Source organism: Neolamprologus brichardi, chromosome 14, assembly GCF_056152115.1.
Source record: "Neolamprologus brichardi isolate AB-2024 chromosome 14, ASM5615211v1, whole genome shotgun sequence".
NCBI classification, from domain to species: domain Eukaryota; kingdom Metazoa; phylum Chordata; class Actinopteri; order Cichliformes; family Cichlidae; genus Neolamprologus; species Neolamprologus brichardi.
In genome coordinates this window covers 39,786,010-39,804,432 of record NC_142117.1, presented here as the reverse complement: position 1 = coordinate 39,804,432, position 18,423 = coordinate 39,786,010, and the positions used below count along the sequence as shown (strand labels likewise).

Genomic DNA, 18,423 nt, shown 5'->3' with positions numbered 1-18,423 from the left:
TAATCAGATCATCATCCATTGGACGTAAAACGTACAGCTTGTTGCACCAGCAGCATCTGCTCTTATATAACTATCATAAGCTTACAGCTTTAAGTGTTTAAGGTATGTGCTAACTAAAAATAAAGACAAGATGATAGTTTATTAAATTTTAATGAAATTTGCAGGTTGTTTCGGTGAAGTTTAATAAACTCGGCCGTCTGCTCCTTGCTATCTGAAATATAACAGGACACCTGAGTAAATTCAAATTCAAACGACGCGTCGACTATTAAATTAGTCGTCGACGATTTTGATAGTCGATGTAATCGTGACTAGTTGACTAATCGTGACAGCCCTAGTAAATGATTAACTAACAATCTTGTCAACACAAAGTTCTTTATTCGGAGCACAGGTCTACAAGACAGATAAGTTACTGAAAAAGTGCTTAAAGTGCTTTGGCACTCGTTGGTAGTATTGTAGACAACGTTAAACTTAACCATCATCTCGGCCTCCTCTGACGACCTGTCTGCTGCCTGCCGCTGAAAAGCAGTGGGGAGAGGGGACACTTGGGCAGTGCATTTATCGCAGCATATAATGTGTTTCCCTGATACACTGTGCTTTTTCAGCATTCAGAGATTGATGGCTATGAATTTCAGACGGATCAGGCCTTAACTTAACAAAAAAGTTATCAGTAGTTCTTTTCATCTTTTCTTATTACTCACAGCTACATCCACTTCAGTCGGCCCTAGGCTACTGACAAGGGCTGGGTACCATTAGGGGTGGGCGGTATAAATGGTATACAGTAGAAACGATATAAATTTGACCAAAGGTAGAGATTTTGATTCTACTGCGATAGCGCGTGTTGATGGTGACATCAAGCTGCGCCTGTTTTGGTCGAAAGGATTGCAGCGGCTGCAAACAACATCATCTGAAATTGTGCCGGGCGACAGTAATAGCAAAGATACATCCTATTGTAAAGTGTCCTTGAGTGACTTGAAAGGCGCTCATAAATAAAATGTATTATTATTATTATTTAGAGACGAAGCACTTTTGGAATATGGGGAGAGCCAAAAACTGCGCTTCCTGCACTTCTGTACCATCGATTCATTAATGTTGAATTCTCTGGCAGCTGCTCTGTTCCCATGTAGTTGCAGTGTGTTAGTAACTGACCTCGTATTGTGGATGGATTATCTCAGTTGTTCTCCTGACTGAAGTTTGGCCCGTTTATATCATCTTGCTTTTTCGCTAGTGATCACGCTACCAAAAATAGTGCTTTGTTGTGTATCTGACGGACGAAAGCTAAACCAGTTCCACCACTGAAGTTGCAGCATTTTTATAAACCAGTTCTGGTTCATCTGTTTCATTTAACGATCCGTCATTCTCCGTCGCCGCCATGTGCGTATGAAAACAAAGGCACTGCGCATGCGCGTTTTACCCATATTATATTGCGAAATTTCATTTTTTTAGTGTTGCCCAACATTACACCGGTATTACTGTGAACGGTATGATATGGCCCAGCCCTACCAATCTTTTGGCTCACGCTTTAGTATATGGTGACATTGCTCATACTCATCAATGGTGACATCACACCGTGGCAGAAGCTGTTATAAAGTTGAGTAGAGGGAATGAGGTGCTTCTTCTAGCCTCTAAAAGACAGACGTTATCATTCTGTTCCCTGCTGGCCAGGAGGGCAATCCTACTGAGGTGGCGGGATGCTGCCCCTCCCACTCACAAACAGTGGTTATATCACCTCATGTCGTGTCTAAAACTGGGAAAAATAAAACATTCACTCCAGAACTCTACTGGGAAATTTCAAAGCTTGTGGGGTCCTTTCCTTGATGCATTTCAAAATCTAAAAGGATTTTTCAGCAAACTCTTATGTCAGGTGTGGAAGTACAGTGTGCAGGTCTAGGGCAGTGACCTGGGTGGGAATGAGTGGGATTATTCTGCTGGGATTGTGTTATTTGGTGAAGTATTATACATATGTTTATATTTCACTCTTTTTTTCCTTCTTGTATTTCACAGCCTTAAATGTACGGCTAATTACACCGAATGTACAGATCATCTGTAATCTTTTTCTTCTCTGTATGAAAGAAAAACTCTTAAAAGACATTGTTTTTAAAAAAAGGAGAGTAGAGATGTTGTTTTGGGTTCATTAAGCAGGTGGTGAAGTGTTCTAAGCATCTGTATTGCTGCTAACAGTCTCTCACAATCAGTGTTTGTAGTATAAGTCCATCATGGTCTCTGATCACGCTTGTTTTGGGAATCTGATCTGCAGCTGGAGTTTTGGAGTTTTTAAAATAAGTTTTGAAGAGTTGTTTGTGTCCGTCACTGTTTTGGTCTGGATGTTCAGCTGTGATATTTCTGGACACAAAATTGCACACACGTCAGTCTTCCTCAAACACAGGTGTACCTTCCACGAGGGCATTTATGTGTGGACTTCCAAGAGCGCACAGCCGTGAAAATAGTCAACAACTTTTCCAAGTGGTTGTGCAAAAGAGAGGCTCAAAACGATGAACAATGCCTCGAATCGTTTCTGAAACAGCCACGTTGTTGTAAAACGATTGCTTCGCAGTATTTCACACTTGGAGGATAAATCAGGCTCATCAAAACTGACCTGCTCATGTTGTTGAGGCTTACTTGCTGTAATGACCTCTTTCCAGTGAATTTCTGCTTCACAGAGAAAGAAAGTGGGAGCTCCCACCTGATCCTAGCATAGAGATCACTTGTGCTTTTTTTCTCAATAAGCAGCGGTATCTCTGAATCGATCTGCATCTTTGTTATGCACTCGTCTTTACTTCATGTTACATCCTTCTCTGGCAGTCAGTGGCATGTACTGCGCTGACTGCTAGCTGAAGTGAATAGTCTACAATTTGTGTTGCGTTTGCCTCTGTGTGCTGCCTGTATGTCTTTTTTGTTCTTGCTCTACGTGAACTCGGACACGCATAGAATCAACTTTTCCATGTTTTTGTTCGTAGTGTGTTTGATCTTGACGTGACTGTAGGCGCAGGAAGTAGAAAAGGATGGGTTTCAGAGCACAGTGCTACTTTCTATGTAAAAGGGCCTTAACAGTGTGCTGTTTATCTTACATCCTTCTCTGGTAAAAGGTTTACTTTTACACAACTGTATTCTTATGCTTAAAGTAGCCAGATATATTTCTTGTACAAACTGTGGAAAGAACAAATAGTTTGTGTCCCTAGCAAAACCGTTATCAGCACAGGAAAGCCTGGTGTTGAAATATCTACACGGCTCATTGAATGATTGAATGAATGAATGCAGATTTGTCTACAGTGACCGTAGACTCCGGACCAATCACAACGCAGAACTGTCTGCTGTAAGGATGCACTAATTTGACTTGTCTCAGATATGATACTGATGTCTCGGCTTCAGGATGTAATGTTGTTATTCATATAATTTATTTAGAGTAGCTTCATTGAAGCTCATATAAAGGCTGCTCAATGAGTTGTTGCACTGAACTAACGTCCTTCTAGCTTTCTGGCTCGTGAGACTTTCCTCTGACTGGACATAATGAAAGAAACCAAAGCTTCGTCTGACTTAGGCTGGATATTTAAGGCAACACACTATCCACCGACAGCGCTAAAGTGGAAACATGAAAGAGATTAAAGTAAACAGAAGAGAGATTCTGCTGCTGTTTGATTCTTGTGTGTCATTGAGTCTGTGTCTTCTTTGCCTTTCTGCAGGTTTTTCTGGCTCCTCAGTTTCCTGAGGGTTTATTATATTATTTGTCCTTTCCCAAAACCCGAGTCCAAACCAGCCGGTCGTGGCAGACGGCTTACCACACGAAAAACAAAGCACATCTGCGTGCAGTGTCTTCTTTCTGTTTGGCCTGGATGCTTTGCCAATTTCCAGATAAGTTGGATGGGAAATGGAGACGAGGCAGATGAGATGGTGTGAGAAGACAATAGCAAATCGGAGGGGAGAAAGAGAACATTTATAAACCCAGACAACAGATGGTGAGTGAAAAAGAAACACTTGGTGCCCCCAGCAGCCTTGGCCTATTGCAGCATAACTAAGGGAGGATTCAGGGTCACCTGATCCAACCCTATAAGCTTTCAAAGCATAGAAAGTGCAAAGCCTAATGTTAAAAGTACAGCGTTTCTGATAAAACACGAGGAATACACTATGAAATAAGTTGTTACCTTAAGGTTTTTAATTAAATAGGCTACACAGAACAGCTGTTTTTGTGTGAAGGTCCTTTGTTTCATTATTTTGGCTGCTGTAGAGCTGGAATGTACCCGCTTGTGGGATAAAGTTTGTTTTCTCTTCCCCACAGCCTGCGATGTTGCCGCGGCAGCATCAGACAGTTGGAAAGAAACAGACTCCATGTGGAGGGAGGGCAGATGTCCTTCAGCCCAGCTAGAGAACACCAGGATGAATTCCTCACTCGGTATCTGACCTTGTGCTAGCGTGGCGGGCCCCGAGTTCCTTCTGATGCTGAACAGTGTCCGGCTTTTTACGACCACGACGTGTAGGTGACACCGACTCCCTCGTGTTCCTCAGATCTGGATCACTGGCATCTTTTTTTTAAGCACATCTTAGTGCTGTTTAAGTTTTGTTCATGCACATTTCAAGGTATTTTACTTACCTCTTGGTATTTTAATGTTATTTTAGGAATAGTGCCTCGGACTCTTACTAAATAAGGGCGATTGTGGCTCAAGAGTTGGGAGGTTGCCTTGTAATCGGAAGGTTGCCGGTTCAAGCCCTGGCTTGGACAGTCTCGGTCGTTGTGTCCTTGGGCAAGGCACTTCACCCGTTGCCTACTGGTGTTGGTCAGAGGGGCCGGTGGTGCCAGTGTCCGGCAGCCTGTCAGTGCGCCCCAGGGTGGCTGTGGCTACAATGTAGCTGCATCACTAGTGTGTGAATGTGTGGATGACTGGATGTGTTAAGTGCTTTGGGGTCCTTAGGGACTAGTAAAGCGCTATATAAATACAGGCCATTTACCATTTTTTAAATATAATAATGTGACTTTTTCTTCATAATTGAGCGGTGCCTACTTCAATAAAGTGCATTGTCAAGAATAGGTTATCTATATAAAAACCGGTGCTACAAATAAGGTCTGGGGCTGACTCGCTCCCTGATGGAGACAACTTAGAATTATGTTGCCAAATAAAACTCATTTTGATTGAATATTCTCATTCTTGTTGATTCTGTTGGCTTTTATAGGACCTACTTTATCCTGGTTTAACCTTAAAGCTGATCTATTTCTGCAGTACACTGCTCCACTCTGAGCTGCATTATTAAAAAATGAGGGTCATGTTTACACTCAAGACACCGAAGAGTGAACGGTAAAGTCAGAATGATGGAACAATAAAGTTTGAATTCAAGTTTGTTTTTTATTTTGTAAGAACAAAATTCTCTGCGCACCAGACACGAAGACGCAGACCTAAACAGACAAATTAAAATAACAACAAAAAAAATAGATAAAAGTTGCAAAAGACAGCTTTTACAAAAACCATGTTGTCCACTGCCACTGAACAACCCGAGCTTAGAACAATCTTTCAAATGTTCTATGTCAGGTTCCTGTATGATACAAAAAAGTAAAAAGGACAACTTAATATTGAAGACACACACAAACTGATACTCTAATGCCAACTTGTTCTCACTCTCAGTTACAAATACAGCTGTTACGTCAGAAGATAAGCGTCCAATGACATCTTACTTGAGGCTTCTAACAAAAACGGCAGTAATTGAGGGGCTGGGGTGAAAACATGTTGATGCCACACATCTGGGGGATAAATATCAAAAGTTTAAATGCTTGTTAGCATTAGTTAAGCTTAATATATCAAATACACAGAATCACAACTGCATTGTGAGAGGTTACAATACATGACTGTTGAAAATCTGTTTCTCCCCCGTGGTGTGTCGCAAGCAGTCATGGTCTAAGTACACGTGAACATGGGAATGCAGGACCAATCTTCAGCTTCCTCGATACAAAAGAGCGCTCAGTTGGCGTGCTGAACAGTGGAGAAGCACAGTTTGAGGGTGTACGGGTAGGGACCGGCTACAGAGAGAGGAGAGAGTCAGCGTTAGCTCAACCCAAAGAAACAAAAACAAGCCATATACAAAATTCCTGCAATGAGCCTCCCAACTGAACTGAATGTGTGCTTTAACAAGTGTGTAGGTGAAGCACTGTCAGCTCCTTAGAGTTAACTCTTAACCTGACAACTGCTTACTGTGTATAATTTAAAGGATACTTGAGAGCATCGTTGAAAACTTACTTGGATTTTTCATTTGGTAGTGGTTTATCATGGCCAGAGCTTCCATAGCATCGTTGATCGACTCCCACTCTAACAGACCTGAAGCGCTGCGATCACTGGGAGCTGCTCCGCCTGGTGGGCACAGATGCAGAAATGTGATGAGACGTTATTCAGATTCAGTCATTGTTTTAAATATTCATCGGGTGCATCTGCCAGTCTTCTTAAAGCTCACTGGCATAACTCAAATACACGTCAAGAGGAGGCGGGTGTAAAGCAGCGTACTTTTTCCTGTGAACATTTTGACATTAACAGGAGCCTTGACACCGATCTCGTCACAAATCTGTAAGAAGACAAACATCGTTAGGGTCTGCAGGTGCAACACTTGTGATAGTCAGTTTGAATCCTTGGGCTGCATGTGCACAGTTCCTCCTACAGACCTGAGAGAAGATCTCTGGCGTGGCTTCTGGCTGAGCGTTGAAGAAGTGCAGCACGTTGCTCGGGTGCTGGATGCGGTTTTTAGCTGCTTGTTCTGGGGAGGTGAACCGGTTGTTCCTGGAGCCATGGAATTCCTTGAAGCTGCTTGTGCCATCTTCCAGCTCGTAGCATTGACCAGGAACGATGGCTTGCTGCTTGGATACGCTGCAGGGAATAGGGGGGGGGGGGGATCAGCCTTTTAAAATCATTTATGGCTCTAACTTACTATTTAAGTCTCCACAACTCAGCAGCTTCAGAAGCTCAGGCATAAACCAGCGGGTGATGTGTCCATGTTTTGTGATGACATTTCCACAGCCTTTACTTTGGACTGAAACAGTGTGTCAGCCTTTGTGTGATTCAAGTCTTTAAAGTGAAACTAACATCAGCCACTCTGCTGCCCGTAGACTTCTCGTTTGTGATTGGTCAGATGTTTTCAACTCCATCTGCTATCCAGATGATAGATTAGAGAATCCTGGGCAAACGACTATCAGCTAACGCTGGGGCGAGTGAAACTGTTGTGTGTGACTAGAAGCTGCTTTGTTCGGGCTCAGATGGTCCTGGAGCGATTTCGTCAGTCTGACACTTGTAGATTAAACTGTTCAAGTTTAACTCACCACACATTCAGTTTCTGTCCAAACAGGAAGTTGTTGTTGAGGTGAGTGATTGCACGGTCCACAGCGTAGCAGTCTCCCATCTCCACCATGGCTGCTCCGGGCTTACTCTTCATGAACTTCACCTGGAAGGGTTCAAAGACAGGATTGACTGGTGCTCTGCTATTTGCCTTTCGCTTTGACCTAAACACAGAATCAATTTGCTCTCTTGACTTGTGTGCGTGCTGATGAACTGGACACAAGTGTGGTATTGTTGAGGTGGAAAATATTGACTCTGTTTCAGCCACGATAACACTTCCTGCTTACATTCCTTTGTTTCACTCTCAGTGTGAAATTTTGCCCGCTGGTAACTTCCTCCTGCTCACTGAGCTTTTATATCCAAGCAGGAGTTAGAAAAACAAATGTGATACACCTCCTGGGTCATTGTTAAATGTTCATGTCAGTGCATTTACTTCTGAAGGAATACACATTAACTGCATAAAAAGATTGTGTCCAGATTTGCTACTTAAACTTGCATAACGGTCTCAACACCTGTACCAGTTACCATTTAAAAACATGAGCCTGTGCTGGTCCGACGCAGGGTTTACATTTTTCTGTGTTCATTATTTTAAATGTTTGCATTAACTTAACGTTCACCTGAGTAATCTCACTTCAGGTTTCACTGTTCAAAGGTGCCATATTAGGTTTAAGTCATAATATAGAGTTACAGGGTTTTATATTATATTAATTACTACAGCACACATGAAGACCCACAGGCACGACATCCCAGGGACTTAGACATGCACCAAAATCTTCTTTTATTAGACCTGTGTTCTTTCTTACTTCTGGTCCTAAACAATAAGAAAACATCCATCAGCTCCGAACTCTGACATCATCCACCGATGTCGTTAAAATAAAGACCATAGCCTGATATAAAAGACTGATGTCTTTTATAAAAGACCCACCTTCATCTTAGCTCTTTCAAACCAGGACAGTTCTGACCAACTGTGGGAGCGTGAACATACCCATGTAATCAATACAGTACTTAGAACTCATGATTTAACCCACAGTATAAACAGGAAAGTGTTTACTGAGCTCGAGGGAGATGAAGGATGTTTTCACATACACCAAACACAATCAATGATTGATGATTTACACTGCAGCAGCTCTAAAAAACAGGCACTGACCCGCTCTACGTTCCCATAGAGACAGAAGATGTTGAAGACGCGGTCGGCGTTCATCTTGACAGGGTCCAACCCGTACACCATGACAACCGGCGAATCAGCATGTGCGCCGTACTCGCCAGGAGGAGGGGGAGGTGGTCCGTAGCCTGGACCGTAGCTTCTCCCTCCACGCCCTCTCATTGGCGGACCCATACGGCGACCTTCGTAGGGCGGGGATCCGTAGCTCTCATCGTAACCATGGTAACCGCCTCCTGAAGAACGAGGCAGAAATCAGGAAAGTGAGAAAACGTGAAAATAACCCCAGTAATCAAGCAGGGTGAGGGAAGCTTTTCTGGAAAATACTGAAATCTGTAGAGCCAATAGGACACAGCACCGCCTCACTGCCACTGTGTGGAGGACCCACTTTACACAATCGTCTTAACTTGAATGTACCAAGTTTAAAATGACTGTTGACTCATATTGGATGTAGATAGTTTGGATTATTAAAGTTTAAACCTCAGTTTCCCCAGTTTAGGGCTAATAAACCTAGTCTTAAACTAGATCTCGACTGAATCCTTCTTCCAGTCTGGGACTAGGATTAATCCACGTACAGAGGAGATTAGCTCAGCATTTTGCATGTTGTGTTTCAGTGGGTTCTCTTGTTCCCCAGGGGCGTGAGAGCCTTACCGTACTCTGGAGGGTGGTCGCCCAGCAGAGCAGGCTGTCTCTGGCGCTTGTTAGGGTTGGCATTCACATCGTCTATAAGAGCAGGAAGACAAAAGGGAAGAAGAAAAAGATAGAGAAAGAAAAAAAAGGAGATAAATATAACAAGAAAAGTCTGGAAACAGAACTGTAATCTCTACATGACAATGGGATGCTCGAGCACAAAATATGTATTATGGTAAACTGACATTTTGATGCATCAGAGTGCACACCAAAGCGTCTAAATAATCTGTCAGAGGAACAATTACAAAAAAAGAAACTAATCAGAGTACTTAAGAGAAACGCATGCATTTAAAGATTGATGCATCTGGCTCTCACAGGCCAGATGCATCGGGCCTGCGAGAGCCGCTCAGATTACAGATTACACTCCAAACATCTCAACCATCTCAGCAACTGCCCCTTTTGGTCTTGAGTGATTGTAAAGGAATGGTGGGGAGGGCAAGGACGTGTAATGAATGACAGAGACAGAATTAGGGTCTAAGGAAATAACCCCAAAACCCCTTTAACTCAAAAACATCCACAATGCTAAACCCCTTAGCATGTAAAGTGGAACAGGAGTAAATGGCAAGGATGAGGTGGATGCTGATGATCTCAGAAGTGAAGAGGGTAAGGGTATCAAACAAAGTCAGTCTGGATAAGTATGACAAATGGCTAAATTTATTTAAAAAAAAAAAAGTTTGTACGCTCACACACACCTGCATTGCTCCCATTGCCATCTGCATCACCATCTGTACAGGTACACAATAATCATACACAATCAGAAGGGAAGCCAGGTTAATCATGGTTACATCTTAACTCAAGTGAAGTTACCCGAGGTAAGTGTGGAGAGTGCGTTAAGACCACTCGTAAATGATAAGGCTTTCTGTCCTCAGTGGGGAAGAGTTTTATAAGAAATGCAAGCTTGGTACCTTTGCAGGTGACAAATTTAGACTCTCCTAGCTTTACCAGGTGTGTGCCGCTTTGTAATTAGCAGGGTTGGTCACAGACACAGACTAAATAAAAGAAGGACGTAACCACCATTGGTTTGCGAAGCCTTGTTAGGAAGTTTCAGGATGAGTTCTGAAACCACACGAAACGAGAGAACCCGAAGGGCACCGCTCACTCTTTGGCTAACAACTTGTGACTCACAAGCAAATAGCCAATAGGACACCCTGGAAAACCTTATTGTGTCCATAGTTTATTTGGTAAACTTAATGCGTTACTCGGTGAGAACATAAACCAATCAGGAAAGTGAGGTCACAGAATGGAGCTAAGGACCAGTTTTCCATAGACTTCTACACAGCTGCAAGTCTTTTTGCCCCCTGCCGCCCATTTAGAAGAAACCTTTCAGTATTGGTAGCTACGCCCATCTTTTATGCCATCTGTGGTCAAGCACATCCGACACGAGCCCATTAAGTTCACACCCAAACTCCAGATTAAAACATGATTTATTTCCCAAAGAAACTAGCACAGCTCCAGGGAAGATGGATGAGATTACTGATGGCTGTAAACTGCCAACAGAAGGACAACACAGCTTACAGACATACAGAGAGCAGGTTTGACATTAGAAAACAGAACCACAGCCTCTTCCAGAAAGAGAGATTAAGCCTGTGTGAGGGGAAGGAAAAAAATAATTTAAAAAGAATGGAGTCATGTCTGTCTTGTGTGGCGATGTTGGTAGCTGGGCTTTGGGGTCATGTGGTGCTGTGCAGTTATGTTCCTTGAGAACAGGTCTCGATTTACTTACTGCAAGTTTACAAACAGTGGGAGGAAGACATTTGCTGCGGCAGTTCCACCACTCTCCACTCAACTCATTTCATCCCAAACTCTTATCCATTTCCTCTTTTTGGGGAGGTGGGGGGGCAAGTCTCCACCTCAGGATCGATTTCCTGGTTTAGCAAGCTGAAACGCCCACTGGTAGGTGGGGAGCTTGGTTGGCGTTTCCATCCTTTTTGTTGCGTTTTGGAAAGGTAGGACTTGAAGCTGCCATAGAGCACATTTCAGTGGGGGGGAAGCTGGCTCCTCTTAGCCGCAAATTGCCAAACCTGCATCACATGGAAGGTGTTACACAGGTTCTAGAGACTTAAATATATTTAAAGAAAAAAAAGGAGAAAGAAGCTAAACAGGGATGCAAGTAGTGAGAAAATCAGAGGGAGAAAGAGGAGAAAGAGCGAGAGAGAAAAGCTGAACTCCATGTGAGGGAGGGACACAGTGGATGGTCTGACTGGGCTCTGAGTGTGCTGATGGTGTTGTCAGCAGTGTCTTGTCTTCATCAGTTGTCTTGTGTTGACTCCAATGTGAGTGGAAATGTCTTGATTCGAGGGTGTGAGGTGGATCAGTCGGTACGGCGTCAGTGTGCTGCGTTCGTGTCGCAAAGCGTGACGAGCAGTTTAGCTCGAGGCTTTAAAAAAATGTGATCTTGACTGATTGTTATCAGTATGCATCGTCTGCTGTGGTGAAAGATGCCTGTCACTAGCTTCTGACTGGGTGGGTGGTGCTGTGTCTTCTCTGGTGTCAGTCTTCGTTTGGTGTTGACAATGGGAGCACTGTAGCTGCTTGTGTCTCAAAGTGACGAAGAAGGGGGGAAACGGAGGGGAGGTACCGAGTGTAGCTCAGTACCAAAACTCCCCACACTCTACAAATGTCTCCATGGGTCTTGTGCAAGAATGCAGAGATGACGATTGAGTGGTGTATCAGTCCTACATCGGCGTGTTGGATGGATGGTATCTCAGAGGACATTTGGCCCTCTGTGTGATAGTGGTAGTGTCCTCCCTGAAGAAGTGGATGCTTGAGATGGTGGTCGCTGAGTGTTGATGTCAGCGTGTATCTGCACAAAGCTTCTGTGCACAGTTGGTTTTTTTGAAAGTCACCCATTACAGATAGCCAGTCAACTGATGCTGGTCCAACACCTCTGTTCTCAGCCAAAATTACATGTAAGCACAAACTTCAACTGAAGCACATTTGGCTTTTTACACCCGACTACCGACCCCCCCCCCCCCCCCCAAACATGTTTTGTCAACCGAAATGTAAATTTTAAGGTGTAATTAAAAACAGTGGGAAAGACCAGCATTAGTCTTGGTGGCAAAGACATGTTTTTCAGTTAAGTGACTTTAAAGGTACCTTTTGTAATTGCCACAACACTTAAAAACTTCAGATGCTTAACCTTAATTTAAAAAAAAAAAATAAATAAACTACAATTGTAAATAACTGTTCGCCTGGTTTAACAATGGTTAGGTTAAGTCACTGCACCTCGGGGTAGAAAGTGGCATTACACAAGAGTGCAGCCCAACCATAGACCAACTTCAGTTGTACAAAAAAGTACCTTTAAAGTCAAAGTTTAACCACACTTTGAAAAAAAAAGTAATAGTACTAACAGATATCCAAAAACACTCCTGCAAAAATGTGCCATGAGAAGGGCAGGAACAGCAAATGCCAGCAGAAAGAAAATGTACACATAGCAGGTTAGCTTCTCTGTGACTGAACTGATTCAAGAGGACATTTAATGAGAAATAATAGAGCAGCCAATGCTCAGTCAGTGTGACCATACAGACATCTGTCTCAAAACTGGGAAAAATAAACCATAATCTTCTCTACTTTAAGTTACATGAAGAATATCAGAATGTCTTATTTAAATTTTAAAAAATAAATACAAATATAAAGGAGTAAACACTGTTGCTTCCAGTCAGTCACACTGCTGTAATGTGAAGAACAAGCTGTAAGTTTTTTGTTTTCTGCAGCAGAAAACAAAAACGCACTTTAACTGTCCAAGTTTGATTTAGACTTCTGCGGGAAATAGACGTCCTAACCTGTCACCTCTACCTTCCACGCCATTCAAGTCATTACATTTATCAGGACGCACACATCAGGTTACGAAGTAAGGTTAAAAGGATTTTCCATTTCCTCTTAAGCTGTGAGGCAGATTTGCTGCCGAAGCCTATTTCAGGCATTAGACTGAACCACTGGTCCCTGCAAACCAAGTAATTTTAACATCTTTACACAAGAAGCTAGCATAATCTTTAAGACTGAATACTAGATTTGTTTATATTATTGGTCTGAAACTGCAAAATTATTACCAACTTGAGCTTTAAAAATAAAAGTAGTGGAGCAAATATTGCGCATTAGCTCTAATTTAGATTAGATTTAGTTTTAATCAAGCAACAGAAACGCCTCCACCTCCCTGCTTTTTCCCCAGCCTTATCGTTTCTGTAATGTTATAGACTTCCTTTAACGTAAAACAGCAACAAGGAAAAGAAAGAAAGAAAAACAATGTTTAACGGTGGGTTTGCTTTGCAGGTGAACTGACTGGTATAAACACCATCACTGGCCTGTGGCTGTTTTTAACCCTTTATGGATTTTGTTGTTTTGCAGTTTTGACAGTAACTTCCGCCCGAGGTGAACTGACTTAATGAGCTGCTGGGAAACACACTATGTTAGACAGGTGCAGAAGCAGGATCTACAGTCACAAGCACCATAATTTACTCATCTTAAGAGTCTGAAGGGAGGGTCACGTAACAAGTTCAAACACAAGTAAACCAGAACAACAAGATGCCACAGAAAATATTAGCCTCGCTATGTTATCTTTCTCTCTGTCTGTTCCTGCCAGTCTCTCCACTTAGCGATATACTGGTTTGTAAAAAATAAAAAATTACAAATTTTTTTTGTTTTTACTTAATGAACCTGAAAACCCAGAGAAATGTAAAAACCCAAAGTAACGCTTCAGTCATAATGCCACACTGGTTTGTTTCAAAATATGCCACATACACTTAAAAAAAAAAAAAAATGTATCCATGTTGTAGCATTATCAGTGAAGAGTGCTGCCTCCATCTGCCCAGTAGCATGCTTGCTGCAAGTCCCCACAGTGGCAGTAAGGGTGCTGAACAGTATCAGGCTTCTCAGCTACAGAGCATATGTAGCACTAAGCAAATGTCTGGGGGTGTGTGTCTGCTGCTTGAGGTTTTACCTGGGCCTCCCAGATTGGGGTTTGTGTAGTCCCAAGTGTCCTGGTCATTCTTGAACACATTCAAACGAGTGGGCTGCAATAAAATATAAAAAAAAATTATATGAATAAACAAATCCGAGTTTTAACCTGTCAAATGAAAATTTTAACCGACTGGACCGGGGTTCTAAACCGGTGGCTCTTTCCCTCAAATCTACTGTGGCTTTGGCTAAGAAACTATCTAGAATCAGTTTTAGTTATAACTAGCTTTCATTACATGTCATTAACTCAGAAACATTCACTTTTAACAAAGAATTTTATTTGCAGGTGTTACCTTTGCATACTCGATCTTCAGGGTGCAGCAGCCAGAGTAGATATCTGCTCCATTGAGTGACGCCTTGGCCCTCTGGGCACTTTGAACGGAGTCAAACGTGATGGCACGGTTAAGGGCACAAGGTGTGTAGTTGGATTTTTTAAATGTCACTAAAGAATGAAAAAGAAGACAGGAGACAAAACAAAAAACAAACCCACATGCTGTTAGGCACTGTGGGTAAATTTTAAGCAACTGTAAAAACGTTTCTGATCTCCACCCTGCTTCTTATATGTTTATAAAGATACCAGCTTTCCTTTGTTTCTCACAGTTAACAAATAAGATAGCAGCCAGTGAACACTTGAAAGGATATTCAACCATTGCCTGGACGCCGTTTTTCCTGAAGATAACAATTCTCTGGACCGGCCCACAGTTGTTGCAGATAGTGTAGAGGACGTCCTGAGAACATGAAACAAAACACCAGTTTTATGATTAGATTTGTTATTCAAAACGATCTTAATGCAAGTTTTGACCCCCTCCCCCCCCTAAAAGTTTCATACAATTTATTTTTATTTATTTTTTTAAATAATCAGTTTTATTGAAACTCCCAGATTTCCCCCCAATCAGAGCACCACCCTCTGCACAGTCTGAGAATCTGAGAGTTACAAAATTCTAGCTGTGCAATTACCCAAAACAGCATTAAAGTAGGGGTGGGCGATATAAACGATATACGATAGAAACGATATAAATTTGGCCAACGATAGATTTTGACTATACCGCTCTACCGCGATAGCGCATGTTGATGATGTCATCAAGCTGCGCCTGTTTTGGTCGAAAGCATCGCAGCGGCTACAACCATTATCATCTGCAAATTATGGCGGGCGACAGTCACAGCAAAGAGATGAAGCACTTTTGAAATATGGGGAAAGCCAAAAACTGCGCTTCCTCCACTTCTGTAACATCGATTCATTAATGCTGAATTCTCTCGCAGCTGCTCTGTTCCCATGTTGTTGCAGTATATTAACCTTAACCTATGACTGTCGCCCGGCATAATTTGCAGATGTTTGCAGCCGCTGCAATGCTTTCGACCAAAACAGGCGCAGCTTGATGTCACCATCAACACGCGCTATCGCGGTAGAGCGGTATAGTCAAAATCTCTACCTTTGGCCAAATTTATATTGTTTCGACCGTATACCGTTTATACCGCCCACCCCTATTGTGTACGTGTATACACTTTCACTGACAGGACGTCTACAGGCTGGTACAAGCCTGGGGCTGTATAGTGTCCATGAATGATCTAAGCAGGGATGCCTTTCTACCGTTACAGCACCGCCACTCAATTTTCAGAGAAAAGCAGCACATTCCAACAAATGGCAAAGATACTCTGTGTTTGTATGGGTTGTAGCATTTGTGGTCTCTGCTTCCCTTTTATTTCAGCCTCCGACACATAACTGACATTGTTCCAAACTACCAGAGCGGCAGCCAACTTTAAAACTTTTCCTGCAGTGCATAACTACTAACAACCGTTTGTGGTAAAACAACAGCACTGACATTTAAGGACACCCGTCAGCTGGTACACAAAACAGTCCAAGCAAAGTAATGACACAAATCTTTGCACTCACCGTTGTAATAGGGTAGATGGGGTTCATGATAGTGAACAGAAGAACATTGTTAACGGTTCTCGAGTCATCCGAGTCTCCGGGCCTGGATATCTTCTGGCTGGTGGAGTAGTTGATGAACGCTGGGTGGCCGGCGATGTATACCTGGTTGTCTGCAGCATAAGTCACAGCTGTGGATGATCCGTTCATGTCCTCGTACTCCACCAGCGCCTGACGCTTATTGGGCATCACCACCACATAGCTAAGACAAACAGAACACATTAGCTGGGAGTTGATAACTTTATTTATATCACACCTTTAAAAAAATCTTCACAGAGAATGCCAAACTAAGACAATACACAAACTAAAAGCTGATAAATGAATGACATGTAAAAACCATCCCGCTGGATCTGATGAAGTAGTTTGAAGGACGTCATGAAGCTTCGAGCCTTGGTGAGGTTGTTCCAAAGTCTTCAGATATAAGCACTGACTTAAGGACCCTACCTGAGGGTCTAAAGGGATCAGCATTTCTCTATGTAGTTGAAGGCCAGAGTTGGGTTTGGTTTAAAAGCAATCATTAAAAGTCACTCAGCTGCTGCTTGTGGAAAACTTTATTCCAAGTTTTTACCTGATTGCTCCAAATTCTTGCAAGGCTTCCACGAGGTCAGCTTCTGTAACACCATCCACCAACCCCCGGACATGGACCACCACGGATGGAAGGGTCTTGTGCGGATCTTCGTATCCCTATTAAAAAAACAAAAACAAACTGTAGACCTCTTCTTTATGAAGGTTTTTTCCTGGCTCACGACGAGCATCCGTACAGTGAGAGACTTTGTAATTATGCAACTGTATAAGGACCACAAAACAATCGAGATGCGATTCTATTCAGACTTTTAGCTTTAATTCAGGATTTCAACAACTGTTAAATTGATCTATATTTATACAGCGCCAAATCACAAAAGCAGTTACTTTGAAGAAGAAAGACAAGAAATTAACTGGATTATCCTGCATTTAAAAAAAATGAAATACAATACTGGGAATTTTCCTTTTATTGGGCACCAAAATATTTGCCAATCAATGAAGGAAACTCGAAACATGTCCAGTTACTTGTGCCACCTGCGGACATCGGGTCATCTATTTAAGGATTCTTCTGACACGCTTAACGAATTTATCCTGCAGAAATAATTGCGAGTGGAAGGAAAATTCCCTAATGTGCATTTTTGCGGGGTTTTTTTAACCGTCCCACAAAAGATAAAATATATTTTAATACTGTAACACGCTCTCTTCCACATGGTCTAATAAAACTACACCTAGCTACACCAACAAGCTACTCAGTGAGACACTCAGGATTCCCAGTTTGTTGCACTTCTGTGCGTCCTTCTCGGACTGAACACTGGTCACTATCCCGTTTGAGTTTTGAGCAGTTGGGGGGGAAGGGGTGCTAATCAGGCCCACAGTTCGAATAACGTGCTTTCAATTGCATAGTTATACAGTTCTGTATAAACTTAAAATAAATAATAATAATTGGCTTGCTCAAAGTATGGACTAATGATCTCTACAATAAAAAGCGGGTTATTTCGTGGGCTACTAATAGCTAGCACGTTGCTAACGTTACCGGCACTAGAACAAAGCCGAGCTACGGCAAGGCCGAGCCGGGGAAACCGCCCTCCGACAGCTCCATTCAGAGGGCAAGGCACGGGCACAATATTATTTACGCCCAGAGACACATCCCGAGCAGCTGCAATCTAAACTACACAGCGTTTAAATGGAAAAACATTGTAAAACGCCCAGTTTTGTTGGACAACTATCTTCGCGGGCATGGATTTAATAACCTGCGGCGCGTCGTGACACAGTTTTTCTAGCTCACATCTGAATGAATCAAACTGCACCGAGAAATGAGTTACCGAGCTGCGTATATTCACACTGTACGCTAAATTAATTCCCATTCTTCCTGAGACCAACGTACCGTGGCCATTCCGTCGGTTTTCTGTCTTTTCGTTGCCCTGCCGTCTTCGCTGTAGTAACGGTTAGCTGCAGTAGCCATGTTGTCCCGGTTAAAAAGGATGGTGGTAGTGACGACGAAGTGAAATGGACGGAAAAGTCAAGAAAAACGAGGCTTGCGAATCCACGCCCACTTTCAATACATAACGCGATATGATAGGCCAAGGCAGCTGTTAATCAGCTTATAACTTGAGTAAGAACCAATCGGAAAAAAAGAAGCGTTTAAGTCGTTATTTTGAAATAAAACGCAGCATATACCAATAAGAGGCTGTTTATTTTTAAGTGACCTCAGATTAAGTATGTACTCTTACCGAACAGGCGCAATATTATTCAGGTTTAGCATTTACAATAAAACCGCATTACTAATGATCAGATCTAATCTGAGGAGGGTCAGGTGCTACCATCTTTATGCGGTCTGAAATCATCGTTGGCTGAGTGTTACTGGTCAAAATAAT

At 42.5% G+C, this 18,423-nt stretch overlaps 1 protein-coding gene across 2 annotated transcripts; it reads right to left on the bottom strand.

Moving 5' to 3' along the window:
* Window positions 1-5,310: 5,310 nt before the first annotated feature.
* Window positions 5,311-18,081, bottom strand: LOC102796899 (heterogeneous nuclear ribonucleoprotein L-like). 2 transcript variants are annotated; one of them, XM_006801246.3, is made up of 14 exons: window positions 17,934-18,081; window positions 16,596-16,711; window positions 15,992-16,229; window positions 14,743-14,828; window positions 14,394-14,490; window positions 14,084-14,156; window positions 9,840-9,872; window positions 9,109-9,180; window positions 8,446-8,693; window positions 7,283-7,404; window positions 6,632-6,833; window positions 6,477-6,534; window positions 6,216-6,326; window positions 5,311-5,998 (listed from the first exon to the last, which is right to left on the bottom strand). In XM_006801246.3, the coding sequence occupies exons 1-14, from the start codon at window positions 18,009-18,011 to the stop codon at window positions 5,940-5,942; spliced, it is 1,593 nt and encodes a 530-aa protein (XP_006801309.1). In that variant the 5' UTR covers window positions 18,012-18,081; the 3' UTR covers window positions 5,311-5,939. The 2 variants fall into 2 exon arrangements, with proteins under 2 accessions (XP_006801309.1, XP_035768158.1); XM_035912265.2 differs by lacking the exon at window positions 9,840-9,872.
* Between the last annotated feature and the right edge of the window lie 342 nt (window positions 18,082-18,423).

What these genes read in the sequence shown, in the direction of transcription:
- LOC102796899 (XM_006801246.3), bottom strand. Translation starts at nt 18,011, where the DNA reads ATGGCTACTGCAGCTAACCGTTACTACAGCGAAGACGGCAGGGCAACG. An exon ending in CCCCAATCTGGGAGGCCCAG is followed by an intron (nt 9,873 to 14,083) that starts GTAAAACCTCAA and finishes GTACCTGTACAG; the next exon opens with ATGGTGATGCAGATGGCAAT. An exon ending in TCTATGGGAACGTAGAGCGG is followed by an intron (nt 7,405 to 8,445) that starts GTCAGTGCCTGT and finishes GAACCCTTCCAG; the next exon opens with GTGAAGTTCATGAAGAGTAA.